We start from the raw sequence: 23,965 nt of genomic DNA, 5'->3' as shown, positions 1-23,965 counted from the left end.
ATCTCTCTTGTTCTTTGCAATATGGGGAATATGCACACCACCATAAAGAAGCACTCAGGAACAGAATAAACACTGAGGTAGGGAATATCCCTGGAACACTTCAAAGCTGCTGTAGTTGTGTAGACGATGTGCTAATCCCCTTCATTTCTGGCCAGTGCTTTCTCTTGAAACAATAGGTCATGCTTTCTCTTGATATGCTCTCTCTAACAGCCTAGACTTAACAGGCTGACACTCAAGGGAAGTAGTTAACTGCTTCCCTTTAGTCTAGAAGTCAAGACCAAACAGAAACCTCTACAGAAGCCATATGGAAGCTGGAGGAAGAACTCATTGCCCTGTCAAGAGCTAATGACGGTGAGACAGAAGGGGAGAGAAATTTCCCACTAACAAGAAGAGCCATCCTCCCTCTTAGCTCGCATTTTTAGCCCTATGCATGTTCCCAACACCCCACACAGGACTGTGGGGATAGGATCCCTCCCTCCCTGTCACAGCCATGAATGGCCAAACCAGCACCCCCCATGAGACACCCTGTTTTCTGTATGCTTACTCTCTTATATCTGCATGCTCCTTAAAAGGAGTTATTAAAGACTGCCTGGAATGTTTTGACATGTTCTTCTGATTTAAGGGCATCAATTTCAGCTACTGTAGCTCTGGCAGTGCTGGTTTTGCTATTTCCCTCAATTCCCAGCAGAAATTAAGCAGAGGATCTGAGATTCAGATGTTTGAGATTAATGGGATTGCTCAGGTATGGAAGCAGTGACAAAATGGAAAGTTATTCCTAGTAGAAAACGTAATTAGTCCCTTTCAGATCTTCAGTTTGACAGTAGTACTAGCATCAATTATTCTCTGTTGGGAATATTCCATTTTAACGAGGTTCACTGTAATATCATCCTTTCCCAGTAGTATTGGAGGAGAGAAGGCCTGTTCAAATCGTTGTCTTCCTACCTTGAGATTTTTAACATTTGAGCCTCCTACTTATTGTCTAATACTTTGCCTTGACTTCAGCACCTGAACAATTCCTCTACTCTCAAGTGTCTGGAAATGAATTCTTTTTTTTTTCTTTTTTTTCCCCTTTTCATTTCTGGAAAGAGTCTGCAATCAACAATGTTTCCAAGCTAAAAGGTATTATTTCAAGTAAAGCTAAAATTCTCAGTGTGTGGAAAACATGTCAAAATAATCTGGCAAAGCTATAAGGCTGGGTCTTGGGGAGAAAACGTAGCTCTATTGTGTTGGTTCCAGCTTAATCGGGAAACTGTGTCATCTCTGGGTCTCAAGTCCTGCTCCTGCAGGTCACAGCAACTCTTCTGAGTATGCCATCTGCAGCTTCTTCCAAAGGTATTAAGTTGTCAAACTCTGAATTCCTCAGATGCAAAATATGCTGTATTTTGAAGAGAGGTGCTGCTGTCCTAGTGCATGCTTCTTGGGGAGTTTAACAGAGCTAGATGCAGTTTGTGCTGTTAGGTTTTCTCAGGCCAAGGAGATCCTTCGTCCCTCCATGCCAGCATTGGTGATGAAACCTCACGGCCCTATGCAGAAAACACACTTAGTTTCTCACCCTGCTGTTCCCTCGCCCATTTTGCCATCTATAATCCAAAAATACCATCTCCAATTTAGATTTAGATGCACAGCTGTGTGACTCAATCCCCTAGATAGGTTTGATAATCAGCCTTTATGCACAGCTCCACGTTATTTTCAGTAGAGGACTGCTGAAAATAAGCAGAGAAAAAATTTAAAGAAATTGTAAGTAATCTCCTTTCCCACACCTCCATATTGGGACACTCTGTGGGTAAACAACTCTGAATAAAGCTGTTCTAAACTAAATAAATCACTGGCTTTGGTGGGTATAAAATGAGGCCGGCAATAAAACCTACATAAAATCACATCAAGATGTTGAAGTCCTACCCAGAATGCAATGGCACTGGTGTGCCTTGCTGCCAGCGCACCTGGCCGCAGCAGCTCACAGACACTGTACCCTGATGTGGCCCATTTCTGCCTATGTGGACTTGCTGTTCAGATGTCCAGAGCAAATTGCCAGCTCTTTGCTCAAGTGACACCTCAGGAGGTTGTGAGATGAAGTCACTGTTGTGAAACAAAGTGTAGAGAGGGTATGATGAAACTGGTGAAGGATCTGGAGCACAGGTCTTATGAAGAGGAGCTGAGGGAGCTGGGGGTGTTTAGCCTCAAGAAAAGGAGGCTCAGAGGAGACCTTATCACTCTCTACAACTACCTGAATGAAGATTGTAGCCAGGTGGTGAGTCGGTCTCTAAGCTAGAGAACAAGAGGAGTAAGCCTCAAGCTGCACCAGGGGAAGTTTAGATTGGATATTGGGAACAATTTCTTCACTGAAAGAGTTATCAAGCATTGTAATGGTCTGCCTGGGGAATTGGTGGAATCACCATCACTGGAGGTATTTAAAAGACATATAGATGTGGCACTTAGAGACATGGTTTAGTGGTGGACTTGGCAGTGCTGGGTTAATGGTTGGAATCGATGATTTTAGAGGGCTTTTCCAACTAAACTATTCTGTGATTCTATGATTGCCACAGCTGGACAACATCCAGCTTCAGCCCATGGGGCCTCCAGAAGGGTTACTAAGCTGGATGCTTTTTAAGGGCTCCGAAAAATGTTTGTGTTCAGCAGGGAAGCTCTGCTGTCTCTGCAAAAGCAGAGGGCTCCCACAGAGATGTTTGCTACTGGTTGTTATGTTATACGGGCAGTCCAGTTGTCATAGGGCCTTAGATGAAAATGAAAAGGCATGTTTAAATCTAGTTGTGCTGAATAACTTGATTAGTTGAAGCATTTATGATAATTGTATTGAAACCCTCATTTTCATTGATGGGGTTGTTTTTGCAAATTATTAACAATTACAGGTCACCCTTGAGATGGAAGCATCTTAAACCTTGTTGTAAAAGCTTTTAAAAAGTAATTCATATCTTATTTACTCTATCATCCGATCATTTAATGTGCTAATGCACTGGGAATGTCAAGCTGTGCTGATAAGAGCAGAGTTTTCCTTCTATTCATTGTTATTCCTATGTAAATATAATTAAGGCAAGAAGTGTCTTAGGGGTGCCCGATCACATGCATCAAATTAGCTCCCTTTTTGCCTCGTAAAGCCAACAAACGCAGAACTGCAAGGTTTCTGGGAAAGAGCCATGGCTTAGGGGGCAGCACCTTACATATTTGGCCTCTGAGCCCTCACCTATGCAGGCTCTATGCAGGGAATCCTCAAGGGTCATTCACTGGGAACTAAATACCTGTCTCATCTTCAGCATGGCAACAGGCCCAGCAAGTACCTCTGGAAATACTGTCATATTTCATGTTGGGTTGGTGCTTAAGGTGTTCTGAATTTAGGTTTGTATTGAAGCAAGACTCCAGCAAACATTGAGTCTTGGGAAAACTGGAATTGAGGAATTTTGGAGTGATTCTTCCAAAATTTGTGGGAAAATGGAAATCTTTTCACTATCTGCCAAAAGCTTTGTATTAGACCTGTGAAAAAAGGTATGGAGTAATATAAAGAGCTCATGCATCTGCATATCTGAGAACTGGAGCCAACATGCTCCAGCAAAGCTTTCATGTATCACAGGGAAGAGTACACCAGGGCACACTGAAAACATCCAAGATACAGGGGAGGACAATCTTTGGACAGAGTTATATCTTTAGGGTAAAGTTTGAAATTTGGTAATTATTCTCTAAAGCACCGCAAGGAACTAGCAGTATTCAGTGGGGATGAAGTAAAGATAACTTCATCCGTCTGCTGGAGGCTTCAGTGTCTCTGAGACCAGGCACTCTGATAAAGGGTGACTTAATCCCAGACTACCTAGCAAGCAATCATTTGAGTTACTCACCATACAGACAGAGTAATTTAGGCAGTGCTCTATGCATGTTGATGACCCCTACAAACCAGACTGGTTTTGATTAAGTGCCCAACAGTGGTTTCAGATGCTTGATATAAGACCTTTTCAGATAAGGAGCCTATTGTGACTTGGTCAAACCACTCCATCACTACACTATATAATTTGAAGCACATAATTTGACACTATGTAATCCATCAGAGTTCATCTATCTCAACTGAAATGACTTTGTACATGAATATATGAAATTCTAATGCTGTCCCATTTTCCAATTCCCATAAATTAAATGTGTTCAGTAGAAGACTGAGAACGTATAAGTGAAAGGATCATCTCTCTGCCCTTTTACATTGACAAAAGGTTGTAGCAGACTACAACTAAAAAGTAGTCATTACTTTTGTCACAAAAGACCCTAGAGTGAACACAATACAAAAAGAGAATTAATAGTATGTTACCTGTGTATGATGGGACTGCAGACAGACACTTAAGTGTCAATAACTTGAAGTGAGAGTAGCTGCTGTTGTTGCTCTTTTTTTTTCTTCAAACTACTCCAACATCCTGTGCCAAATAATTTTGACAGCTTCCAGCTATGAGGGAATACATAGGCAAAATTTACTGCTATAAACATATATTTAGGAGGAGGATGGAGTAATTTTCTGTGCTAACCACTGTGCTGTCAGTACACTGTTGAATTGTGTTTACTGCATGATGTGCATAGTGTCTGAAAAAACATTGTTTTTTGTTTCTGTTTACATGGCTTTTTCTACAGTAGTTTCACCATCTTAGCAAAATATCAAATACAATTGTCTTTCCTAGGTTTCAGCTGAGAGATCGACTGGAATAGCCAGTCAATATAACAATGCTCACAAGGATGCAAGGATGAAGATAAGACAAACCATAGTAAGATTGGTAGTATAGCAGCATCATTAACCTTTTTTTTTCCTGCACTAAATTTTTCACAGACAAGAGCGTTAGTAATTTTAACTTTGATTGAGAACTGCTATTATCTACTCACAGCATGTGGGAGCAAACAGGCACTTGGATAAATCACAAAAAAAGAAAACCACTTAGCATGCTGCTTCCCTCAAAAACACTTTCTGAAGGTATAAAGCTGAGTGCTGCAGGGAGAGCATGTGTGAAGAGAGAAGCAAGGCTACAACAGCCCAGGAAGCATGCTCAAGGTCAGCCTCTCTCACAGAAGACTGGGAGGTCACGTTTGATTTAGAAGGTATTCTGATATGTTTAAAAAATTTAAGTAATTAAATAATTCAGTGAATGAAAGCCATCAGGATTCTAATGCAGTGTTAATGGGGTCTTTCAGAAATCGCAAAGATGATTTTCCTGAGTGACATAACTGCAGCCATTAGCAAACTTATCCAAGAGCAATCATCCATTAAAGGTGAGTGCCTGCACTTCCTCAATGCAGAGTAGAATGAGGAGCAGCACAAGCATTCTTGCTTGCAACCACTGAAATGAGACACCAACGAATAACTTCTGAATTGCCTCATTTTCCTCCTGCAGGCACTCAGCACTGGGGTGTATTTACCACCCTTCAGCACTGGATGAAGCAGGCAGTGACTCCACCAGCATGAGTATGCCAGAGGTCTTCTTCTCTGCAACCAGTTCTGCTCCAGCAGATTGCTAGGTGAGAAGTAAATCAGACCGATTTGAAACATGGAGTACTTCTCACATGGTCATTGAAAAGAATAAGACTTGCTGGACAGTCTCCACAAAACCTCAACACTCTTTTGGACTGGCATTTCCTACCAAGTGTGTCAGCAATGTCAGCATGAGAAAAGACAACTAGGAGTAAGGGCTACAGCTGCTCCTTTAACACTGTTGGGACAGCCTCCAGAGTACATTTCAGCTCCTACTGAAACTGACTGGATATATCTTCTATGCCAGTGCCCTTGCAAAGGACCAAAACCTTTTGGAGGATGTTTGGAATTTCATCTGGGCTGTGTAGAATCCAGCAATAAATTATTCCAATATGAAGGTCTAATACAGTTAATAGATCCTATAAAACTGTCTACTGTGTTTCATCATATTTAATTTGCTGCAACAACTGCAGACATCCAAGCTGTTTCAGCTTCCCTTTTATAATCATCGGGTGCCCTGAGAGAAGCTCTCCCAGCTGAGGAGTCCCTGTGTCACCAGCATCTCTGCATAGACAGGCGGTGCAATGCCTCCAGAGCATTCAGCTGCTTCTCATCCTCCAGCATATCCCAAGTGAAGCATCTTCTCCACCACTGTGGGGAGAGACGCAAAGGGCCCTGTGGCCCAGTCATCCCACAAAGAGTGGGCAAGGAGGAGGGCAATGCCAGCCTCTGGCCACCTGTAGCTGCAATCTCTTCTGGAGTTTGGGATTGCCCAGGCTGCACAGCAGGTTGGTGCATCTCTCCAGGGATTTATCTGGAGTTATTCTCCTGTTGTGTTTTGTGGTTTATGAGGGATAAGATTCACTACCTCAGCAGCCTGCTCTGCTGCCTGTGCCCCTGAGATAGTGCTTAGCATGAGAGCAATCTGGTGTCCCACAGTCTGTAGGATGATGGGACTTTGCTTCTTGCAGGGGCTGGAGCATCACAGAGGTCTAGTCCATGTCTTAGAGCCTTTGGTCAGATGGGCTCACATGCCACAGTAGGTAGCAAATGGCTGTGGCAAAACAGGGGTGTTGGGCTAAAGAAAACAGGCCTACGTACCTTAAGCTTACCTAAGAAAAGCCGGTTACTTTAGCTGCTGCCCAGACGAGGTGTGGTACTGCTGCTGCTGTCATTAATTTAACATTGTTTATTTTTTTTGCCTAAAAGAAACTTTCCTAGGCAGACACGGATTTTCTATTTAAACTAGAATAAGTTGAGATGATGGTTCACTCATATATTTTCTTGCAATATATGTGACAATGGTTTTAATCATAGAGTTATGTAAGTTGGGCCTCCAGAAGTCATCTAGTCCAACCTCCCTCTCCAAAAGTAAAAAATACAGGTTAGTCACCTGCAAGCGTATTGTGCCACATAAGGAATCACATTAAATGATTTTTCAGGAGATTTAAGGTGTGTTGTGAAAGAAAGCAGCTGAGATATTACCTATCTCCCTGTTGTATGGGAGTGTTGATCTACTGCAGGCTCAGAGGGCTCTGCAGCAGAATCTGGACAGGCTGGATCAATGGACCAAGGCCAGTTGTACAAGGTTGGACAAGACCAAGTGCCCAGTCCTGCATTTCGGCCAGAACAACCCCTTGCAGCATTATAAGCTGGGGGAAAAGTGCTTGGAAACTGGCCCATTGGAAAAGGACCTGGAGGTGCTGGTTGACAGCAGCTGAACACGAGCCAGCAGTGTCCCCAGGTGGCCAAGAAGGCCAATGGCATCCTGGTTTGGATCAGCAATAGTGTGGCCAGCAGGACCAGGGCAGTGATTGTCCCCCTGTACTCTGCCCTGGTAAGGCCGCGCCTCGAGTGCTGTGTCCAGTTCTGGACATCTCAATTTAGGAGGGACATGGAGGTTCTGGAGGTGGTCCAGAGAAGGGCAAAGATGCTGATGAAGGATCTGGAGGGTAAGTCCTACAAGGAGCAGCTGAGGGAGCTTTTTCAGCAGGGGCAGAGCACTCCTGTGAAGGCCAGTCAGGATTTCACATTCCATCAGACCTATTTTGTTTTGGTGATTTCTGAACTCTAAATTCCTCATCATAAGTGGTGCCATGTAAGTCCAGAAATAAACTCATGTAGCAGTGACACAGAATCACAGCAGCTCCTTTTCTTATCCCAAGTTCTACTGTATTACATTGGTATAATGTCCTAGAGACTCCACTGTGTGAAGGAAGGATATTTACCTTGCACAAGCTTTGACTGAGGAAAATTTACTCAGTCTGGTAGGGTCTTCTGGACCATCCTGTTCAGAAATTAACTCTCCATCCAATTAATGTCTCACACCGGTTGGTATATGTTTGCTTTGGAGACAGAGAAGAAGTGTTGCCTGGTGAGCAATGTTCACATTTAATGAAGCAGGAGGGGTGTCAAGCCTGGCAGCTTGTCCAAAAAGGATTAGTATTATTGTCTGATGCTGCCCATCATCTCTCACTGCAAGCAATACTGGGCTGGGTATCAGCTGTAAAGCTGACAGCATCTAGAAAGTGAGATGGCAAGTCTTCCCATGTGGGATGAGGAAGCCTTAAATGCCATATAGGTGTTGTTCCAACCCTTGCTGGAGTGAACAGGGGTCATGCAATGTCAGCTCCTTTCCTTTTGTCACCTCAGGGGCAGGTGAGTCAGCATGGTCGTGATGTTCATGGTTAGAATTCAAAATCTCAAACTAATGAGGGTCTTCAGGTCCTTGGACTTTCAGTAAATATTTAGGGAATAACATGCTGGTTGTACAATTACATACTAGTTTTGTATGTACAAAACATACATAATACACATATTTTTAGTCCCTGTATGAGAGAATGTATGCTCTTTTAATTTTATAGAAGTGATAAATTTTAAAGCATTTTGCTTTGCTATATTCACCCTTGATCCCACAGTAAGTTCTACCCAAGCCTGTATCTACACAAGCTTCCTAAAGCAGATGTCTGATAAAGCACAAGAGACAGACACTCTCCATCTTCTACCCCATCATCTTCCCCTTCATTTGTGTGTCAGAGTAAATCAAGGCTTTGCTTGTGCTGCTGATTAAAGTACTCTGGTTTAATCCAGAAATTAATATTGTTCTTAGTGAGAAAAATACATTTGAAATGCACATGGTAGGTGTCTAATGTATTATACCCTTAAAATCAGTCTTCTACCACTGAGACAGGCACCTGGGGGGATCATCGTGGGGGGATTCTGGGTAATTTTTTTTTCCATGACCCTTTCCTTGTTAGCATGATATTAATATCTCTTAATTGTTATGAGTATTAACTGCTGCAGCAAAATGCAATCCAGGGCAAGACATGTTCACATAAGCATTTTTCTCATTAATAAAAGGCTATCTGAATAGGATGTTATTAGCATGAACCACAGTCTTCTGTATTCAGTATAACCAATTTACTACAAAGGCAAAATAGAAATTTAGTATATGTGGTTTATAGCTGAAAAAGATATGACTTCCAGTGGCATTCTGCTGAGAATTAGAGCCAAATACTGTCCTTTTTCTTTCTGCATCATACGCACCAACTCCTGTACTCTACTTCCAACGGAGTTTGATTCATCATGTTTTATTACACCTGTTAAAGGACAACTCAATTGTTATAGTGGGTGAAATTTTGTAATTACTCTATATTTATGTTGTATTTGTGGGTTAATTATATTATGCTTTGGGGTTTTGACAGGTAATTATCACTAATTCATATAATGACATGCCTTAAATGGTTGATATTCAATTATTTTCATAATGATTTTTTGCTTATTCTGTATTTACATGGTGCTCCAGACAAGTAGTTACAGTGCCAGTTGTGTGATCTTAGTCACAACTAAAAGTCTCCAAAAGCAGAGCTATGGTTTAGTTGTTCCGGGCAGTGGACAAAATTAAACATTTTAGCTTGGTTGCGTGTATAGTAAGGATTTCAGGGGAAAAGTATGTCTTCATATGGAAGCTACAGCTAGAAGTAGTTATCACTAAGACCCTGAATAATGTAACTGAGGTATCACAACAGTGATTTTTGGGTAACCAAAAAGTCATTTGTATGTCATTTGTATGTTCTGGAAATAAAAGCAGTAAGTCTCTTTTTCATGTGATTTTCCAAGAGCTATTGACCAGGATTAGCTTGAGAATTTTGTTCAAACTGTGGCCTAGAGTTTGCCTTAAGACTGAGATGGTAGCATGAGTTCAATTCAAATACAAACTCACATTACCATAAATGTACTGCAGCAACTTTGGACCCTCTTTCCACATGGCAAACTGAAGGTGAATCAGGCCACCGTGAAGGCCAGAGCTCAGCCAGTCTAATATCTGAATGCCTCTTCATCAGCAGGATTTGCACTCAGAACTTGTGCAAGAAGTGTTTTCTCACACTAAGCAGGAGTCTGTCCTTGACCTTTAGGCTGTTGTACACCACGTGGGCTGCCAGTACTTCATTTCTCCTGCGTTTGCAACAAGCACACTGGCCAGATGGAAATCCCACGCTCGCAGTCCCAGGCAGCAGGCTCATGCCACCAGCCCAGTGCTTCTCACCAATATGAGACATTTTTCTACATGATTAAGGACCCACAGCACCTTCTGCTACAATAAAACTATTTGTTCAGTCACAAAAAATTTTCCTTTCAAACCAAGTCTAGAGCCGTTGTGAGTCATCTGCTGTGTTTTACCAGTGAGAAGTCGGGTGTATATTCACTAAGGCTTAATCTGAAACCTTTTTACTCACAGTAGAAGTATTTCCATCGATTTCAAAGGATCTCAGATCAAGCTTCAAGGCCTACTAAGTTTTAGCCTGTCAAATTTGCTCATTTGAGGCCTTTATGAATTGCAGAGCAGTTGTGTACAGAACCAAGTCATGTGGAGATTAAATAAACCCCATTGACATCAGTCTCCTGATACGTAATAGCAGCAAGAAACAAATATTGACTGGAAAAAGAATGCATGTACAGTGACATTTAGCTTGTATAAAGTGATAGTCTCCATATAAATGCAAATAGCACCATTTCCCCAGAGCTGAATATATGATATTCATCGGTAAATATTTGTGTGTCTTTGACATGTCTCTAAGCAGCAAGATGAGAAATTGAGATGGAAAATGCAGTCGCAGGTGAGAATTCAGCACAGAATTTTTTTGCAGTTTTTCTCTCAATGCATTTGGGAGACCTTGAAAGGCAGATGCTTCCTTTTCTAGTTAGTGGTTTAAATGCAAAGCAACAGAACTATAACAGACTATGATGTATTAGGTTTCTGCCAGTAGTTTCCTGACCCTGTCACTCATGCTGTGCTACGTGGCTGGGCTCCAAGCCTGAGAAACTCTTCAGAAAGAAAAACTAAAGCAGCTAATTAGTTAAGTCTCATACCTGTATTCAGAAAGGATTTATGCACCCAGGAGCTAATGTTTCGCCATCTTTATACAAGAGTAGGTATTTTATAGGCCAGAGTTTCAGGGACTTAAGTGACCTAAGCATCTTTAATAATGCAGCACCTGTATAATGTACATACACAGGCTTTTTCCTCTGCATGAAGAACAACAGCACAGTTCATCAATATGAGGAATGAGTGCTCAGGCTCTTCAATTAGGAAAGAGAAGATTGAGGGTCAAACTGATGAAGACAGAGGCCTTTAAAACCACGGGTGACACTGGAAAAGGGGGTAGGTAATAACTGTTCAACACAGGGAACGAGTCTTCCCTTACAAGGCACACTTTTAGAAACATTTAGATTTCCTTTAAGCCATAAAACAGTGAAGATTAGGTAGGGTTTCAGGCATGTGCTTAGAGATAATAAGCCCAGTTCATCTGCAGGTTACAGCGCTGTTGAATTTCTAGAGCCGACTCAGCATTCGGGCATCAGGAGCTGCAGGACAAGTCAATCCCATTGTCTTTACATGGTCTCCCACTCACAAACTGCATTTTTCTCCCCTGAGGTGTTAATAAGTGAGGAACTGGACTGTGCCTCCCACAGGGCCTGTGTGCAGTATGTGAAGTGTTAGGCTTGCAAACAGTGTTGGGATCTTCAGCTCAGAGACAGTAAAAGTAAGGATTGCCAGCTGGGAAGAAAACCCAACTCTTCCCACAACAACTTTGTCTAATTATATTAGATGTAGTCCTCTTCAGAGGAATTTAAGATCTTCCAGTGAGGTAGGTGCTTTAAGAGTTAGCAAATGAAACAGATTTCTTTCTAATGAACAGTTCTTTGTTTGAAACAATTTTACAGGTCCTGCATGATTTCTGTTCTAAAAGACCATGAGAGGAGAATCACAAGGCAGTTTTGTTTCTAGTTACAAAAAAACCAAAACATTATTATTTCAAAGGATACTAACCCTCAAAATAGCTCGTGTTATTTAAAAAATTACCATTTCTGGAGCTCTATGGATAGTTCTTCCATTCTCCATGTAACTGCAACCTAAGGAAGTCCAGAATTTTTTTAAAAAAGAGTAAACATTAGTCAAAATGAGTTTGAATAATGCATTTTCTTTTTGTAAGTCCATTCAAAAGGGGAAACTTAGATTTCTTACTTGAGAAATTAAACTGTTAGTGACCAAAGGGACACTGAAACATTTTGTTGCTGGATCTAGTTTTTAAAGTAAGAGGTTTTATTTTTTTCAGAAGATAACAGAGCGAACTCCTCTCTTTCCAAGTCCTCCAGCACTTTGTTGTGTGCTTCTCTATTTCCTTCAAACACTAAATATGCTATTCCCAGCTAAGAAACAAGGGATCTCTTCAGTGCCAGTCTTCCATTGTTGTGACAGCATGGCCTCTAGAGTCAGAATTACTGTCATTTTGTTTTAGCTTTAAGGCAAATGTGACTCTAGTTTATTTTACTTTGGGAAAATATTTCTTGGACTTGTTATGGATGGATCTGCGTCTTGGCTGCTGCCTGGCAGACTGAGTGATATGGCTGCAGGAAGAACTGTAGGTTCTGCTCATTCATATGTTGTGTGCCTTCATTTTACAGTTAAACCTTACTGACCACCTTCATGAACAGCTATCCCTGGACCACCCATCAGTGAAGCATCGTCCCAGGTGTTGTTCTTGTAAGGAGGGCTGTAAGTGCTGAAAATGGCACACTTCTCTGCCCTTCCCTCTTACAAATCATAGGGAGTGATCTTGGAGCTTAGCTGCCGATGTCTGATAGGGTATCTCATTATCCAAGCTGTCCTCCCACCTGTATTTTACCTGATTGCAGGTCTTAGTCATACAGTCAATGAATAAATAGTCTGAATTAAGGTCGATCTGTAGGAGGAAGGACTATGAAGGGCCCCAGGACCCACCAATACTCAGTATCAACTTTCTTTTGTTTTGTACCTGTGTTTGTGCCTTGCTGAACCATTCAGTAAGACAAAAGGGAAGTGCAGAGCAAAACAGCCAAGCCAAAAGCAGCAGGGGGTATTGCAGCAGCACAAAACCCAGGGCAAATGTCTTCCCTTGGGATGATCACATCTTCCATAGCAAGAGATTTGAGTCTGTCACCAGGTCTTTGAAATTTTTATGGTTCTGTTATGGAAAACATCCATAGCAGGGATCACTGCCATAGTCAATCTTATAAAACAACATAGGTTAAAAAAACCTATCTAAATTTAAAAATTTAGATAAAAAACAGAGGAGAGGGAATGTTGGTAACCCGGCATCTTGTAAAGATGCTTGTACAAAGATAGGTAGAACCAAAAACACAAAGAAAAGGTCTTCTTTAGTAGTGAAAAACATTTAGAAATATGAAGTTCAGGGAAGACAGTCTTAACCACATGTTTTCTAAAAAAAAAAAAAAAATTAATCAGACAATAATGTCTCTATGTGAGAGTGACAGTTAAGCATGAAGGTTGCAAGGGTCAGTAGCAGACCGTATTTTTCTTTCAAGATGAAAGGTTAAGTGTGTAGGTTACATGTCTCCCAGGTCTGGCTGTCTATAAATTAGGAAATCCAGGGCTCAAGAGCACCATTGCACTGAGACCAGATCTGCTGACAAGCACAGCTCTGGAGCAGCTACATGCTGCTGTGGGGCAATCAAACAGGCTTGCCGCCTCTGTTAGCATAGATGTTATGCACATATCAGGGGAGGGCACTTCAGCTGACTTTAATCAGGTTAACTCAGGTCACTCATGTAGCTGCAGTGACTGGGAACTCCAGGGCTGAGAATCTGCCATTTCTCGGCTGGGTGAATTAACCCATTCAGCACTCCATGCTAATGAAACATAATGTTTCTGGTACCCAAGCCAGCTCATTTCAGCACTTATACAAATGCAGTCTGCAAAACAAATAGAGACAAATCAAGACATCTTTTTCTTTTCTGCACTGTCAGGCACAGATTTATAGTGAAAGAAGGTTTCTATCTCCATAAAGCACCTCTGTAGAAAGAAGAGGCACAGAAGAAGGTCTTCCTGCCACAACTTGGTGGGAAAGGCAGCACTTACATGTTTTGACAGTGTAGGGTTGTACTACAAATTCTACCCCAAAATATCCAGCAAGATCCAGCTACCCATGTCTCTTGGCTCCATGGTATGGTAAAATACAGCTTCTGGTGTGTCCATAGGTTAAACATCTCAGGATTTAAGGTAGAGCATGAAAAGGGTAAAGTGAAGTGAACTGCAGGGAATAAGCTGAACTTCACATGGGTATTTTGTGTAGTATGAAACAAAACAGACTTTTTAAATGTACAGTGCTAAGGGTCTAAAGTGTTATGAGAAGTGATAATGAGTTTTAAAGTTATTTTTTCATTTGATTGTCTCTTTAAAGCAAATTGTTATAAACTTAGAGTATTATGTATTACAAATTATTACAATTAGAGTATGCAGCTACTGTAGGTTTTTTGTGAGAAATCTGTATATTTTACCACCACAGTGAATTTTATTTATGGCTGACTTAAAACAGGACTAAATCTGCATTGAGTCCTAGTTTGTATCAGATTGCAGCTCAGCAGCATCTTAGGAGCTTTCACTGCCTAAGATTTACTAATTTTTATATCGAAGTAGATCAAAATGAGTAATCATCTGTGAATGATAATTATGCCACTGCTTGTGGGAGGGAACATGGTTTGAAGATCATCACTAATTATTGTTTCTCATTTGCATGTGCCAAGATATGCACCAGAAAAGCTTACCTCCATCCTGGATGGATTTCTTTCAAAAAAATGCTTTGCAAAACTGCCAGCTTGGGGTCTTTCATTGACTCAGATCAGATTGCACCAGGGTTTTTGGGAGGCAGCACCTCCCCTTTCCCTCCAGTTTTCTCTCAGGCTTCTAACTTGGGAAGGAAATCCTCCAGGCTGGCAGTGTCCACTGGGAAGGAAGATTAAGCCTCCCTGACAAGCAAGGGGAGATCCACCTTATGATGTTGAGAGAGTTAAAACATCATGGTCACTCTGGCATTTGTCCTAGGCTCTTCAGCAAAAGAAATGGAGAGCAATAAAAGATCAGGTCCAGGGGCAGAAATAACAGTGCCTAAGCACCGCTTCACAGCTTGTCGTTTGAGCAACCCCATAGACAGCATTTAGTTTTCAATGGAAAATAAGCAGAGCCATGAGGCTTACTGCACACACACACACAGCTGGCCTGCAGGAGCACTTAGTTGTGCTCTTGCACAGGCAAGAAGACATGGACTTACCTCATTGCTCTGAGAAGGTGATGGGTAGCTACCAAAGCCATCAGGCCTGGTGGAGGCATCAAAGCAACACCACCAGGGTGCTGCATCCCTCTCTCCCCTGGGTCCCTATGCCAGCCAGCATGGGGAAAAGCCCCTGTCCCCCAAGACCTCCCAACTGTGATCTCGGGTTTGACTCATGTGCTCTGGTCTGGACACAGATTGAGTTATTGCCCTGATTTTGGCTGTGGGTGAGCAACACATACTCCCTTTTTGACTTTTTACCCTTCTTCCACTTTTCATCCTTCTTTTCACCAGCCTTGACCCTCCTTTTCTCCATCTCAGCCTCCTCCCAGATAGACAACCCTGACCAAATTACCTTCTCCCCATCAGTCCCAGTTTAGCAACATCCATAGTGAAATCTGGAATTTATGACACAGTTAATGTAAGCAAGCTCATCTTTACAGATGATTAAGAAATGAGGCTGCACACACCATGATTCAGTTTTCAGGATTCTCCACAGAGCTTTCTCTGAGTTTCCCCTTTATTAGGGTTCTTTGCTAAACAGCACCTGGTGTTGTCATCCAGTTAACTAGAATTCCCAGGACTTTTTGCAAACTCAGTGTTTTCATTCACACGCTCCTTCTCAGCTCCAAGGCCGAAACATTCCCTTTTGATTCTAATTAACTGAATGCAGGTGCTGCTGGCTTAACTTACTCCCACAAGTTTTATATGCAATTATTGTTGCAACAACTAAGGTGCTGTGGGTCTGACGAGGCTGTGCTCCCAAAATGTGCCCAGTGCTCCCCTCTACTTTTCTGTGAATTTTGACCACTTCCCATATAACTCCATCTTAACCACCTGCAAAACCCAGCCATCTTGACATAAATTGTAGCCACCTAAGACTACTGCCATAACATGAGCTCTGCAGCAGCACTGAGATCCTCAGAAACCCAAAGCAACACCAGCATGCCAGAGTATAGTACAAAGTATTTGGAAACTTATAATCTTCAATTAAACTCAGCTCTATCAAGAGCATTTGTTGACTTTACAAAAGCAGGATGATCTAGAAAATTGCAAGATCTTGCAAAATAAATTTGAAGTGAAGGCCTGAATGTCAGGCTTTGTATATGAACTTGGAAGAGACAACCTCTTTGAGATAACAAGGAAGAGCATTGGAAGTTTAGCATCTTTCCATAGTTTGAAGTATTAGCATTATCATAAATGTGCTAAGTTATATTTTCCATAAGCTGTCTCACAAATCATGCCACAGATTCTTGTCCTTCACAGCTACAATCATGGAAATATTGAAAGTGTAAAGCTCTCAGACCAATTCAGAATTTAACAAAGTCAAATTGGTTTATTGCTGTCAAGGGGACAAAGATGTAGTAGTTGTATAGTGCCATAATTGTTTAGAGGAAATGTAGAACCGTGGATGTAAAGGAACTAACCTGTGCTGCTCATACACATGCGATGCCAGTTCTACTTGTTCTCTGCAAGTGACGTTATTCCATATCTTATGAAATGGTGAAAAGTTCAGTGGCCGAGGAGTGGGAGTCAGTGTGTCCAGCAGAAATTCAGAGTATGCTGCTACACTGTGGTCCTCTGCGGAGAAGTGGGAGATATTTTTTGGCAGGAACAGACATGGACATTGCCATCTCGCAGCTTAAAATTGTCCAGTTGCTTTTAAGGGGCAATTAATCAACCTCTTTCTCCTTTTTTCCTCCTAGACAGCACTCAACGCCATTAACAATAATCAGCTGATATGAAACATGATTGATCCCCGTTTGGAGGAACCCAGATGAGTTTCTCTCACCAAATGTGGGAAATTAATCTATGTGTGTAAAATCCTCTCTGTAGGAAATGACTGACAGCCTAAAGGAATACAGCTGCAAAACATAAACATGGCAGTGCTTTTGATGAGAGTACTTTAAATAACTGTTATTAGTGTCCCTTCCAAGATGTCATTTAGAAAACCACGATCAATTACTATAGTGATAGCAATAGTATATATAGCAATTGTACACAAGTGATAGAAATGCTGGAAACCAGCTATTCTTGACTAGAGATTGTAAGATTCTCCTTGTTAACACATGTGGTATGACCAAAAACACACCTGCATTTTTAAAGATTAATGATATGTAGCATTTCAATCCTGCCCTGTATTAATAAGCAAGGTCAGTCATTGACATCTCCAGGTAAATCACTTCCCATTTTAAAACCCCATCTCTTTTCTGGGCCAAAATACTCCACATAGGTGCCATCTGACTCAAAAGTAGAGAGATGACAGTTGGACAAGCAAGGACAATGAGGGAGAGGCTGGGACACAGGCACTGTGGGAGACTCGACATGAGCTCTCGCTGAGCCCCTAGAAGTAGTGGGTGAGTTGGCAGCAGCAGGTCAAGGGAGCTTGAGGCTGCTCCAGCACAGGAGGTGAGCTGGGAGGCGAATAGCCAGGGCTATGGGACCCTGTGCATTCTGTAAGGCAGGAGTCGGAATCAGATCATATAGAAATAAGGATGGCCTGGAAAGAGGAGCAGCCAGGGCGGAACAGCAGGTGAAAGGAGCCACAAAGCTTACTGTCAACTAATTATAACCGACTAGTTATAATGCTAGTGTGTATCCTCATTAAGTGGGTAAGGGATGACAAGAGGCACATACTTAAGCTGTAGAAGAAACCTTCATCCCTTAAAAACTGAAGTGATTTTTCAGCATTTAAATATACTTTCTTAATATTGGCTTAATACCATTCTCTTATGTGGTATTTATGTTGTTTGAATTGCTAAGGGCTCATTTCCTATAAGGAGCTTGGGAATTGAAACTGAATTAATTCCACAGTGGTGGATTTTGACCATAAACCGATGGCCTTGCCTGGTCTGAGGTACCTGTAAATTGTTCTGCAAGGGTGTTCTGCAAGGGTGATGTTTTGCTTATATTTTTCCCTGTCTTCAATTTTTGCAGTGATTTTCCAAGGAAAAAAATGTTGGCCCCACTGAGCAGTGCACAGATTTAAACAACCAAACTCCCCCATTTCATCAGCAGTATCCTTTGTCCTAAAGGAAACCTGGTGCTTGGTCTGACTAAGTTTGTTTAAAGACAGGTTAATTAAGGAAAGAAAGAATTTATTTTTTGGAGTATCCTTGTGGTACAGAGAACAGGTAGAGCTCAGAAAGGATTTCCCTTGGTATCGGTGGGAAAGGCCATCCTGGGGGAGAACCACAGCAATTCAGCTCCTACTGGATTAAAGATGCATATAGACAGTGCTCAGCAGAGAAAATGGTGGGGAACACACAGCATGGGGAGATGTGCCAAGACCATGAAACTTCAGAGCCCCTAGAGAAGTGAAGGACAAGGAAAAGAAATGCTGCTTACATCAAGAAGCATCACGAGCTCTCCTGTGGGTGGACTGACTCAGTAAGTGATTGTGGAGGACATGAGAATCCCATGGTGTCTTCAGGTGTCTTTGGACCAGTGTGCTTGTGGATAGGTTACACTCGTTAAGTGATAATGCTGAGGAAAGTTTATTAATTACAATTGCTTCTAGTCTGTTCTCCAAGAGTTCAGGGAGGTAGAGAAAACTCTTATCCTCTGGTCAAAGCATCAGACGTAGTCAGGGTGCAAACTAAGGAAATCAGGATCTGGCTTGACAGAGAAGACTCCCATGAACAATTTGTGAAAATGTTTGAGCTGAAGTTTTGACTTTAGGCCTAAACAGTCAAATTGCCATTTCCAGCCCTGAAGACTGATGGATGAATTTCCATCTGACTTCTCCAGTCATTTTTTAATAAGCAGGCTTGATATTTTCTCCAAGGCTATTCATATTTTAAAGCAGTTTAAAGCAGTTTCTTAACAGTGGATTCTGCCTTGGGGGAAGGTGGTTCTGCTGTTCCTTGGGCAGAATTTAAAACTCACATTTTGCTAATCCAGAGTCTATAACAGTACAAATCAGCTTTCCTAGAGCCTGTCCACAAATAGCAGTTTTCTCTAAAATTTCTATTTTTGATTGTTCCTCATTCAGCTCATTCTGAAGATGGCACTCCAATTTCTGAATAAGAGCATATGTACACAGAGCTAAGCAGTTGACTAGCTTTAAATTCATAATTCCTCATTCAATTTCTTAATTCCTTATTAGCTTGCACGTGCAAACCCTCTCTCAGAGCCTAATCCAAGTCCCACTGGTGTCAGTGAGAATGGGTTTTACCTTTCAAATTTAGCCATCTAAAAATCTGGCATGTATTCTAAATGCAACTGTGGAGGAGCCACTTGTAGTGAAAATAGAGACAACCAGCATTTCCAGGACATGATTCATAACATCTGCCCTAAAGACTTGTCTTGAGAGGGGACAAGTGTATTTCTGGCAGCCGCTATCTTATTCCCCTGCCTGTTGAGGGAGCCTGTACAACCAGTGAGAAGCCTCCTTACTCTTTGATAAAAGAAGCCAAGTGATGCTTAAAGGAGCCGAGGAAAAAAAACTCCAAAGCAATTTAATTAGAGGTGAGACAAGAAAAGGATTTAATTCGTGCCTCCAAGGCATGGGGTTAGAAGACGCGCACATGGCCTCTGCCTCAGGTGCTTACAATTTATAACACTGTTTGTCCCATCCGAGATTTTCCCACCCTCTGGCTTTTGCCCTGGTCCACCCCCAGTCCACCCCTAGGGAATTGAGGCTGGGGTCTTTTTGGGACCACCTACTTTGTCCCCGTAGTCTTCCTTGGAGCACAAAGGGCACACGTTCACCCAGTTCTTGGCTGTATCTTGCGGTTTAGGCCAGAGTATAAGTGTTCTCTAAACAGAATAGGCCTACTTTGACAAGAGACTAAACATTTCTAATGGAATTCAGGGGATATTTGATATGGGGAGCATGGAATGGGGTAATAGGGTTAAGAATCTGTGTAACTGCTATGCTAAGGGTAAGGGAAAAGGTAAAGGAATACATGCTGCTGTTTCTAAAATCTACCTCTGCTATATAACTACTTATAAAACTTAAAAATTAGAAAAATCAAAAAACTAAAAGGACCTTAAGGCATCGCAGGGGAAGGAATCTTTCTGTTTATTTTAATGGGAAAAGATTCAGACTTCCAGTTTTCTACATCCTTTCTGCAAGGTAAATTACAAATGAGTAAGCAAAGTCCCAGAGCATATCCCAAGTTGCATCTCATGGACTGCTAACTCTGGCTTCAGTCAGCATTTGGGATGTACAGAAAAGACATCTGAGCTCCTGAAACAACATTAAACATTGGGGTTTTTTTAAATTATTGTTCATACCGTGCATCACACTGGGCTCCTTGACAGGGAGCACAATTAGATAGAAATCTCAAAGCAACGGCAAAATCTTTTTGTCTGTCTTCTTTAAAGATGCTCACAGTGAGCTATGTGAAATGTCAGGAATAATTAGACAAAACTATATAAGCTCCTAGCAACACTGATGTGATGTGTAAAACTAAGTATTCTCCATAAAGTTTTAAACATTGTTTGAAACCTGCATGATAAAGGTAACCTGAGAAATTTTTAAGGACGGTTTCAAATATATTAATACAGACATGGATATGAAAAAGCAGGATGGAAAACTGTGAAATGCTGGCATGCCTCTGCTGCTCTTTTTCAAAGGTGATACATAGAAGTAATTGATGACTCTCATACAGCAATTGAAATGAAAAGGCAAATTTCCTCAGCTCTTCATCTGCTGGAGTGTATTTTAACAAGCAGGAAAAGGACTAGCTCCTGGTATCAATAATTCACAAAGATCACAGACATGTTTGTGAGAAGGGACCTCTGAAGGTCCCTTAGTCCAACCTCCCACTTTAAGTAAAATCTCCAAAACCAAAGAAGGAATAACGATTTCACATCAGCAGGAAATCTGGCCCAAAGTGCCCTTTGGACAAGGAAAAAAGTAAACCATGATTGCAGAGAAAAGGGAGGAGAAAAGGCAAGAGAAGAGAAAAGAAGGAAAAACACACCAACGTTTTATTTGAGATAGTAATATTAGAAATGTAGAACTCTGTACCAAAAGGTAAGATTATCCTCGATTGACTAATAGATGTGATTTTATCTTCTAGGAAAACAATGAACAGGAGGAAACCTGGAAGCTTTTCGCTGCTCTGTTGAATATGGGATTATAAAAAAAAATTGCACCTGGGACATCTCTCTAAATGGACGACTTCTGAACCTGCAACCCTTCATTACCTGAAGCAGCACCTTCTTGCATCCTGGAGGAGAAAATGAATTTCACAAATTGCACCACTGAAGCCAGTGGGGCTGCAAAGCCAAAAACAGTAACTGAAAAGATGCTTGTTACCCTGACCTTGGCCACAATCACAACCTTGACTATGCTGCTGAATTCTGCTGTAATTGCAGCAATCTCCACAACCAAGAAGCTCCACCAGCCGGCAAATTATCTCATATGTTCACTAGCTGTGACAGATCTCCTTGTTGCTGTTCTCGTCATGCCCTTGAGCATCACTTACATAATGATAGATAAATGGACTTTGGGATACTTCATCTGTGAGATCTGGCTTAGCGTCGACATGACCTGTTGCACATGTTCAATCCTTCACCTGTGTGTCATTGCATTGGACAGGTACTGGGCAATCACAGATGCTATCGAATATGCCAGGAAAAGAACGGCAAAAAGGGCTGGGCTGATGATAGTCACCGTGTGGGCTATCTCCATTTTCATATCAATGCCCCCTTTGTTTTGGAGAAATCACCACAGCATCAGTATTCCCAGCGAGTGTCGCATTCAGCACGATCATGTAATCTACACTATTTATTCCACATTTGGGGCATTTTACATACCCTTGACTTTGATCCTGATCCTGTACTATAGAATTTACCATGCTGCAAAGAGCCTTTACCAAAAGCGGGGTTCAAGCCGCCACCTCAGCAACAGGAGCACAGACAGCCAAAACTCTTTTGCCAGCTGCAAGCTCACACAGACATTCTGCGTCTCGGACTTTTCCACGTCTGACCCGACCACAGAGTTTGATAAAATCAACTCATCCGTGAGGATCCCACCTTTCGAGAATGACTTGGACCTGGCTGGCGACCGGCAGCAGATCTCCACGACACGGGAACGAAAAGCGGCTCGCATTTTGGGGCTGATTTTAGGTGCTTTCATTTTGTCCTGGTTGCCCTTTTTCATCAAGGAACTGCTTGTGGGCCTCCACATTTGCACTGTCTCTCCAGAAGTAGCGGACTTCTTGACTTGGCTTGGATATGTCAACTCCCTCATCAACCCTTTGCTGTACACAAGCTTCAACGAGGATTTCAAGCTGGCCTTTAGAAAGCTTATCAGGTGTCGTGAACATACATAAAAATACTGGGAGATGATGATGCTGACATGACTCCTAGCCTTAAAATTGAGCAAAATAATTTGACTTTGTCACCATTTCCCTTGATAAAAGGAATTTTTGTGTTTGCCTATTTGCTTGACTTATTGTCAGCCTGTAATTCGTTATGCTGTTTTTTTAATCTCTAGTGTTATTCATGGTAAAGGGTTTGAAATACATTTATTCTACAAAGGAAAAGATTTTTTAGAAATGAAACAACAAAAGAGGTATTATTACTATTAGATACTGATGTTTAAGACATTTTTTGTAATCAATGATTCAAGAAGGAAACAACAATATTCACTTTTATACTTTTTCCATTTAAGAATCCAACATCTAAATTGTCATGCACTGTATAAACTGAACCCCATAAATACATATGCAAAAATAAATAAACACTTCATGGTCATGACAGCTAAACAACAAATCTTTACTTTAAATGTCATTCAGTAACAGCCACTTAGAAGGAAAATTACCACCATTTCCACTTTGGGCTGAAGCAGAATAAACTATTCCTTTCTTCAGGAATACACTCCCAAAACAGAAAGCAAAATTCAGTTCATTGCATCTGAAAATTAATCTCATTTTTATTCCAAAGCAATTATTTAGGTGACTCTCTTCATATAATATTCCAGATTTATCTTTAAAGAGTTGGGCAGACACCTGTGCAGTTTGTTTGGGAATTGAGAGGATGCAGCTAGCAAGTGTCACACTTGTGAAACTAATTGCACATCTGACTGGTCACGTGTTTAATACCACTATCCTTATTTCTTCGGGCCTTGCATTTTGGTCGGTTCTGGAGTGATATTATTCACTTGTGTCACACTTCACCTGGGCCTTGTAGTGAACAACCCCATGTATTGATTGATCTTACCACACTGACTTAAGCAACTGGAAATCTTTTCTAGCTAACATTAATACCTAAAAAGAGGGAAAAATTAATCTCAGTCACCGAAAATGTTTTTTAGCGAGGAAGCACAGAGATCCTGTATTGTTTTTCCTTTTTGCAGCTTGTTGGAGGTGGAAACTGTTGATTGAAACTGGGGAAGTGTGTTCTTATCCTGCCTATCTATAAAGCTTCCAAAGCAGCTCCCCAGAGTACCTATGCTGTTAAGGAAAAAAAAGTAGCGTGGAATTAAAATAAAATGAAGTATTGTTAAGAAGTGCTGCAGAATAATTTTATTTTTTCTTTCAGCAAGCTCAATGGAAATGATTATCAAAGAAAAGGATTGGGCATAATTTCCTGAAACAAGGTGAATATGACAGGGAAGAATAGAGTAGGTTTTGGTGTCTCTTGAGTCATTTCCTGCTCTTCTACAAGGGTGCCCAGCTGCAATAATGGTCAGAAAGGGAAGAGTAAATGTGCAAGACTGTCCCAGCAGACAGTCCCCAAGGCACTCAACTAAGATGAGGCAGAAGCTATACCCCAGCCAGCTTCCTTGGGCTGTCACTGGGGCTAAGGTTCAGCCATGGGCTGCACAAGGGTCTTTGATAGAAGAAAGGAAGAGGTGGGAGTGGCAATGCTGGTGAAGGGTGTTTCAGAGTGGAAAATCAACAAATGAGATAGGCTGCCAGCTCTGACTGCTGCTCCTAAGGGCATATCAGCA

The 23,965-nt window shown here is 41.5% G+C and overlaps 1 protein-coding gene across 5 annotated transcripts in view; it reads left to right on the top strand.

Moving 5' to 3' along the window:
• Positions 1–23,624, top strand: part of HTR1E (5-hydroxytryptamine receptor 1E) — a 35,384-nt gene extending 11,760 nt beyond the window's left edge. For 2 of the 5 annotated variants that reach the window (XM_027695824.1, XM_027695834.1), the window contains exons 2-5: positions 4,952–5,076; positions 5,170–5,247; positions 5,370–6,234; positions 21,087–23,624. In XM_027695824.1, coding sequence (XP_027551625.1) covers positions 21,249–22,343 — 1,095 coding nt within the window. In that variant the 5' untranslated portion in view covers positions 4,952–5,076; positions 5,170–5,247; positions 5,370–6,234; positions 21,087–21,248 and the 3' untranslated portion in view covers positions 22,344–23,624. Of the gene's footprint in view, positions 1–4,810; positions 5,077–5,169; positions 5,248–5,369; positions 6,235–21,086 lie in introns of all 5 variants that reach the window. The other 3 variants (XM_027695842.1, XM_027695815.1, XM_027695849.1) reach the window with 3 other exon arrangements.
• The last annotated feature ends 341 nt before the right edge of the window (positions 23,625–23,965 follow it).

The sequence above is a fragment of the Neopelma chrysocephalum genome, unplaced genomic scaffold, assembly GCF_003984885.1.
Source record: "Neopelma chrysocephalum unplaced genomic scaffold, ASM398488v2 Primary Assembly neopelma1_23b, whole genome shotgun sequence".
In the NCBI taxonomy this organism is placed as follows: domain Eukaryota; kingdom Metazoa; phylum Chordata; class Aves; order Passeriformes; family Pipridae; genus Neopelma; species Neopelma chrysocephalum.
Note: the sequence above shows the minus strand (reverse complement) of the source record. Positions and strands in the feature narration are given on the sequence as shown.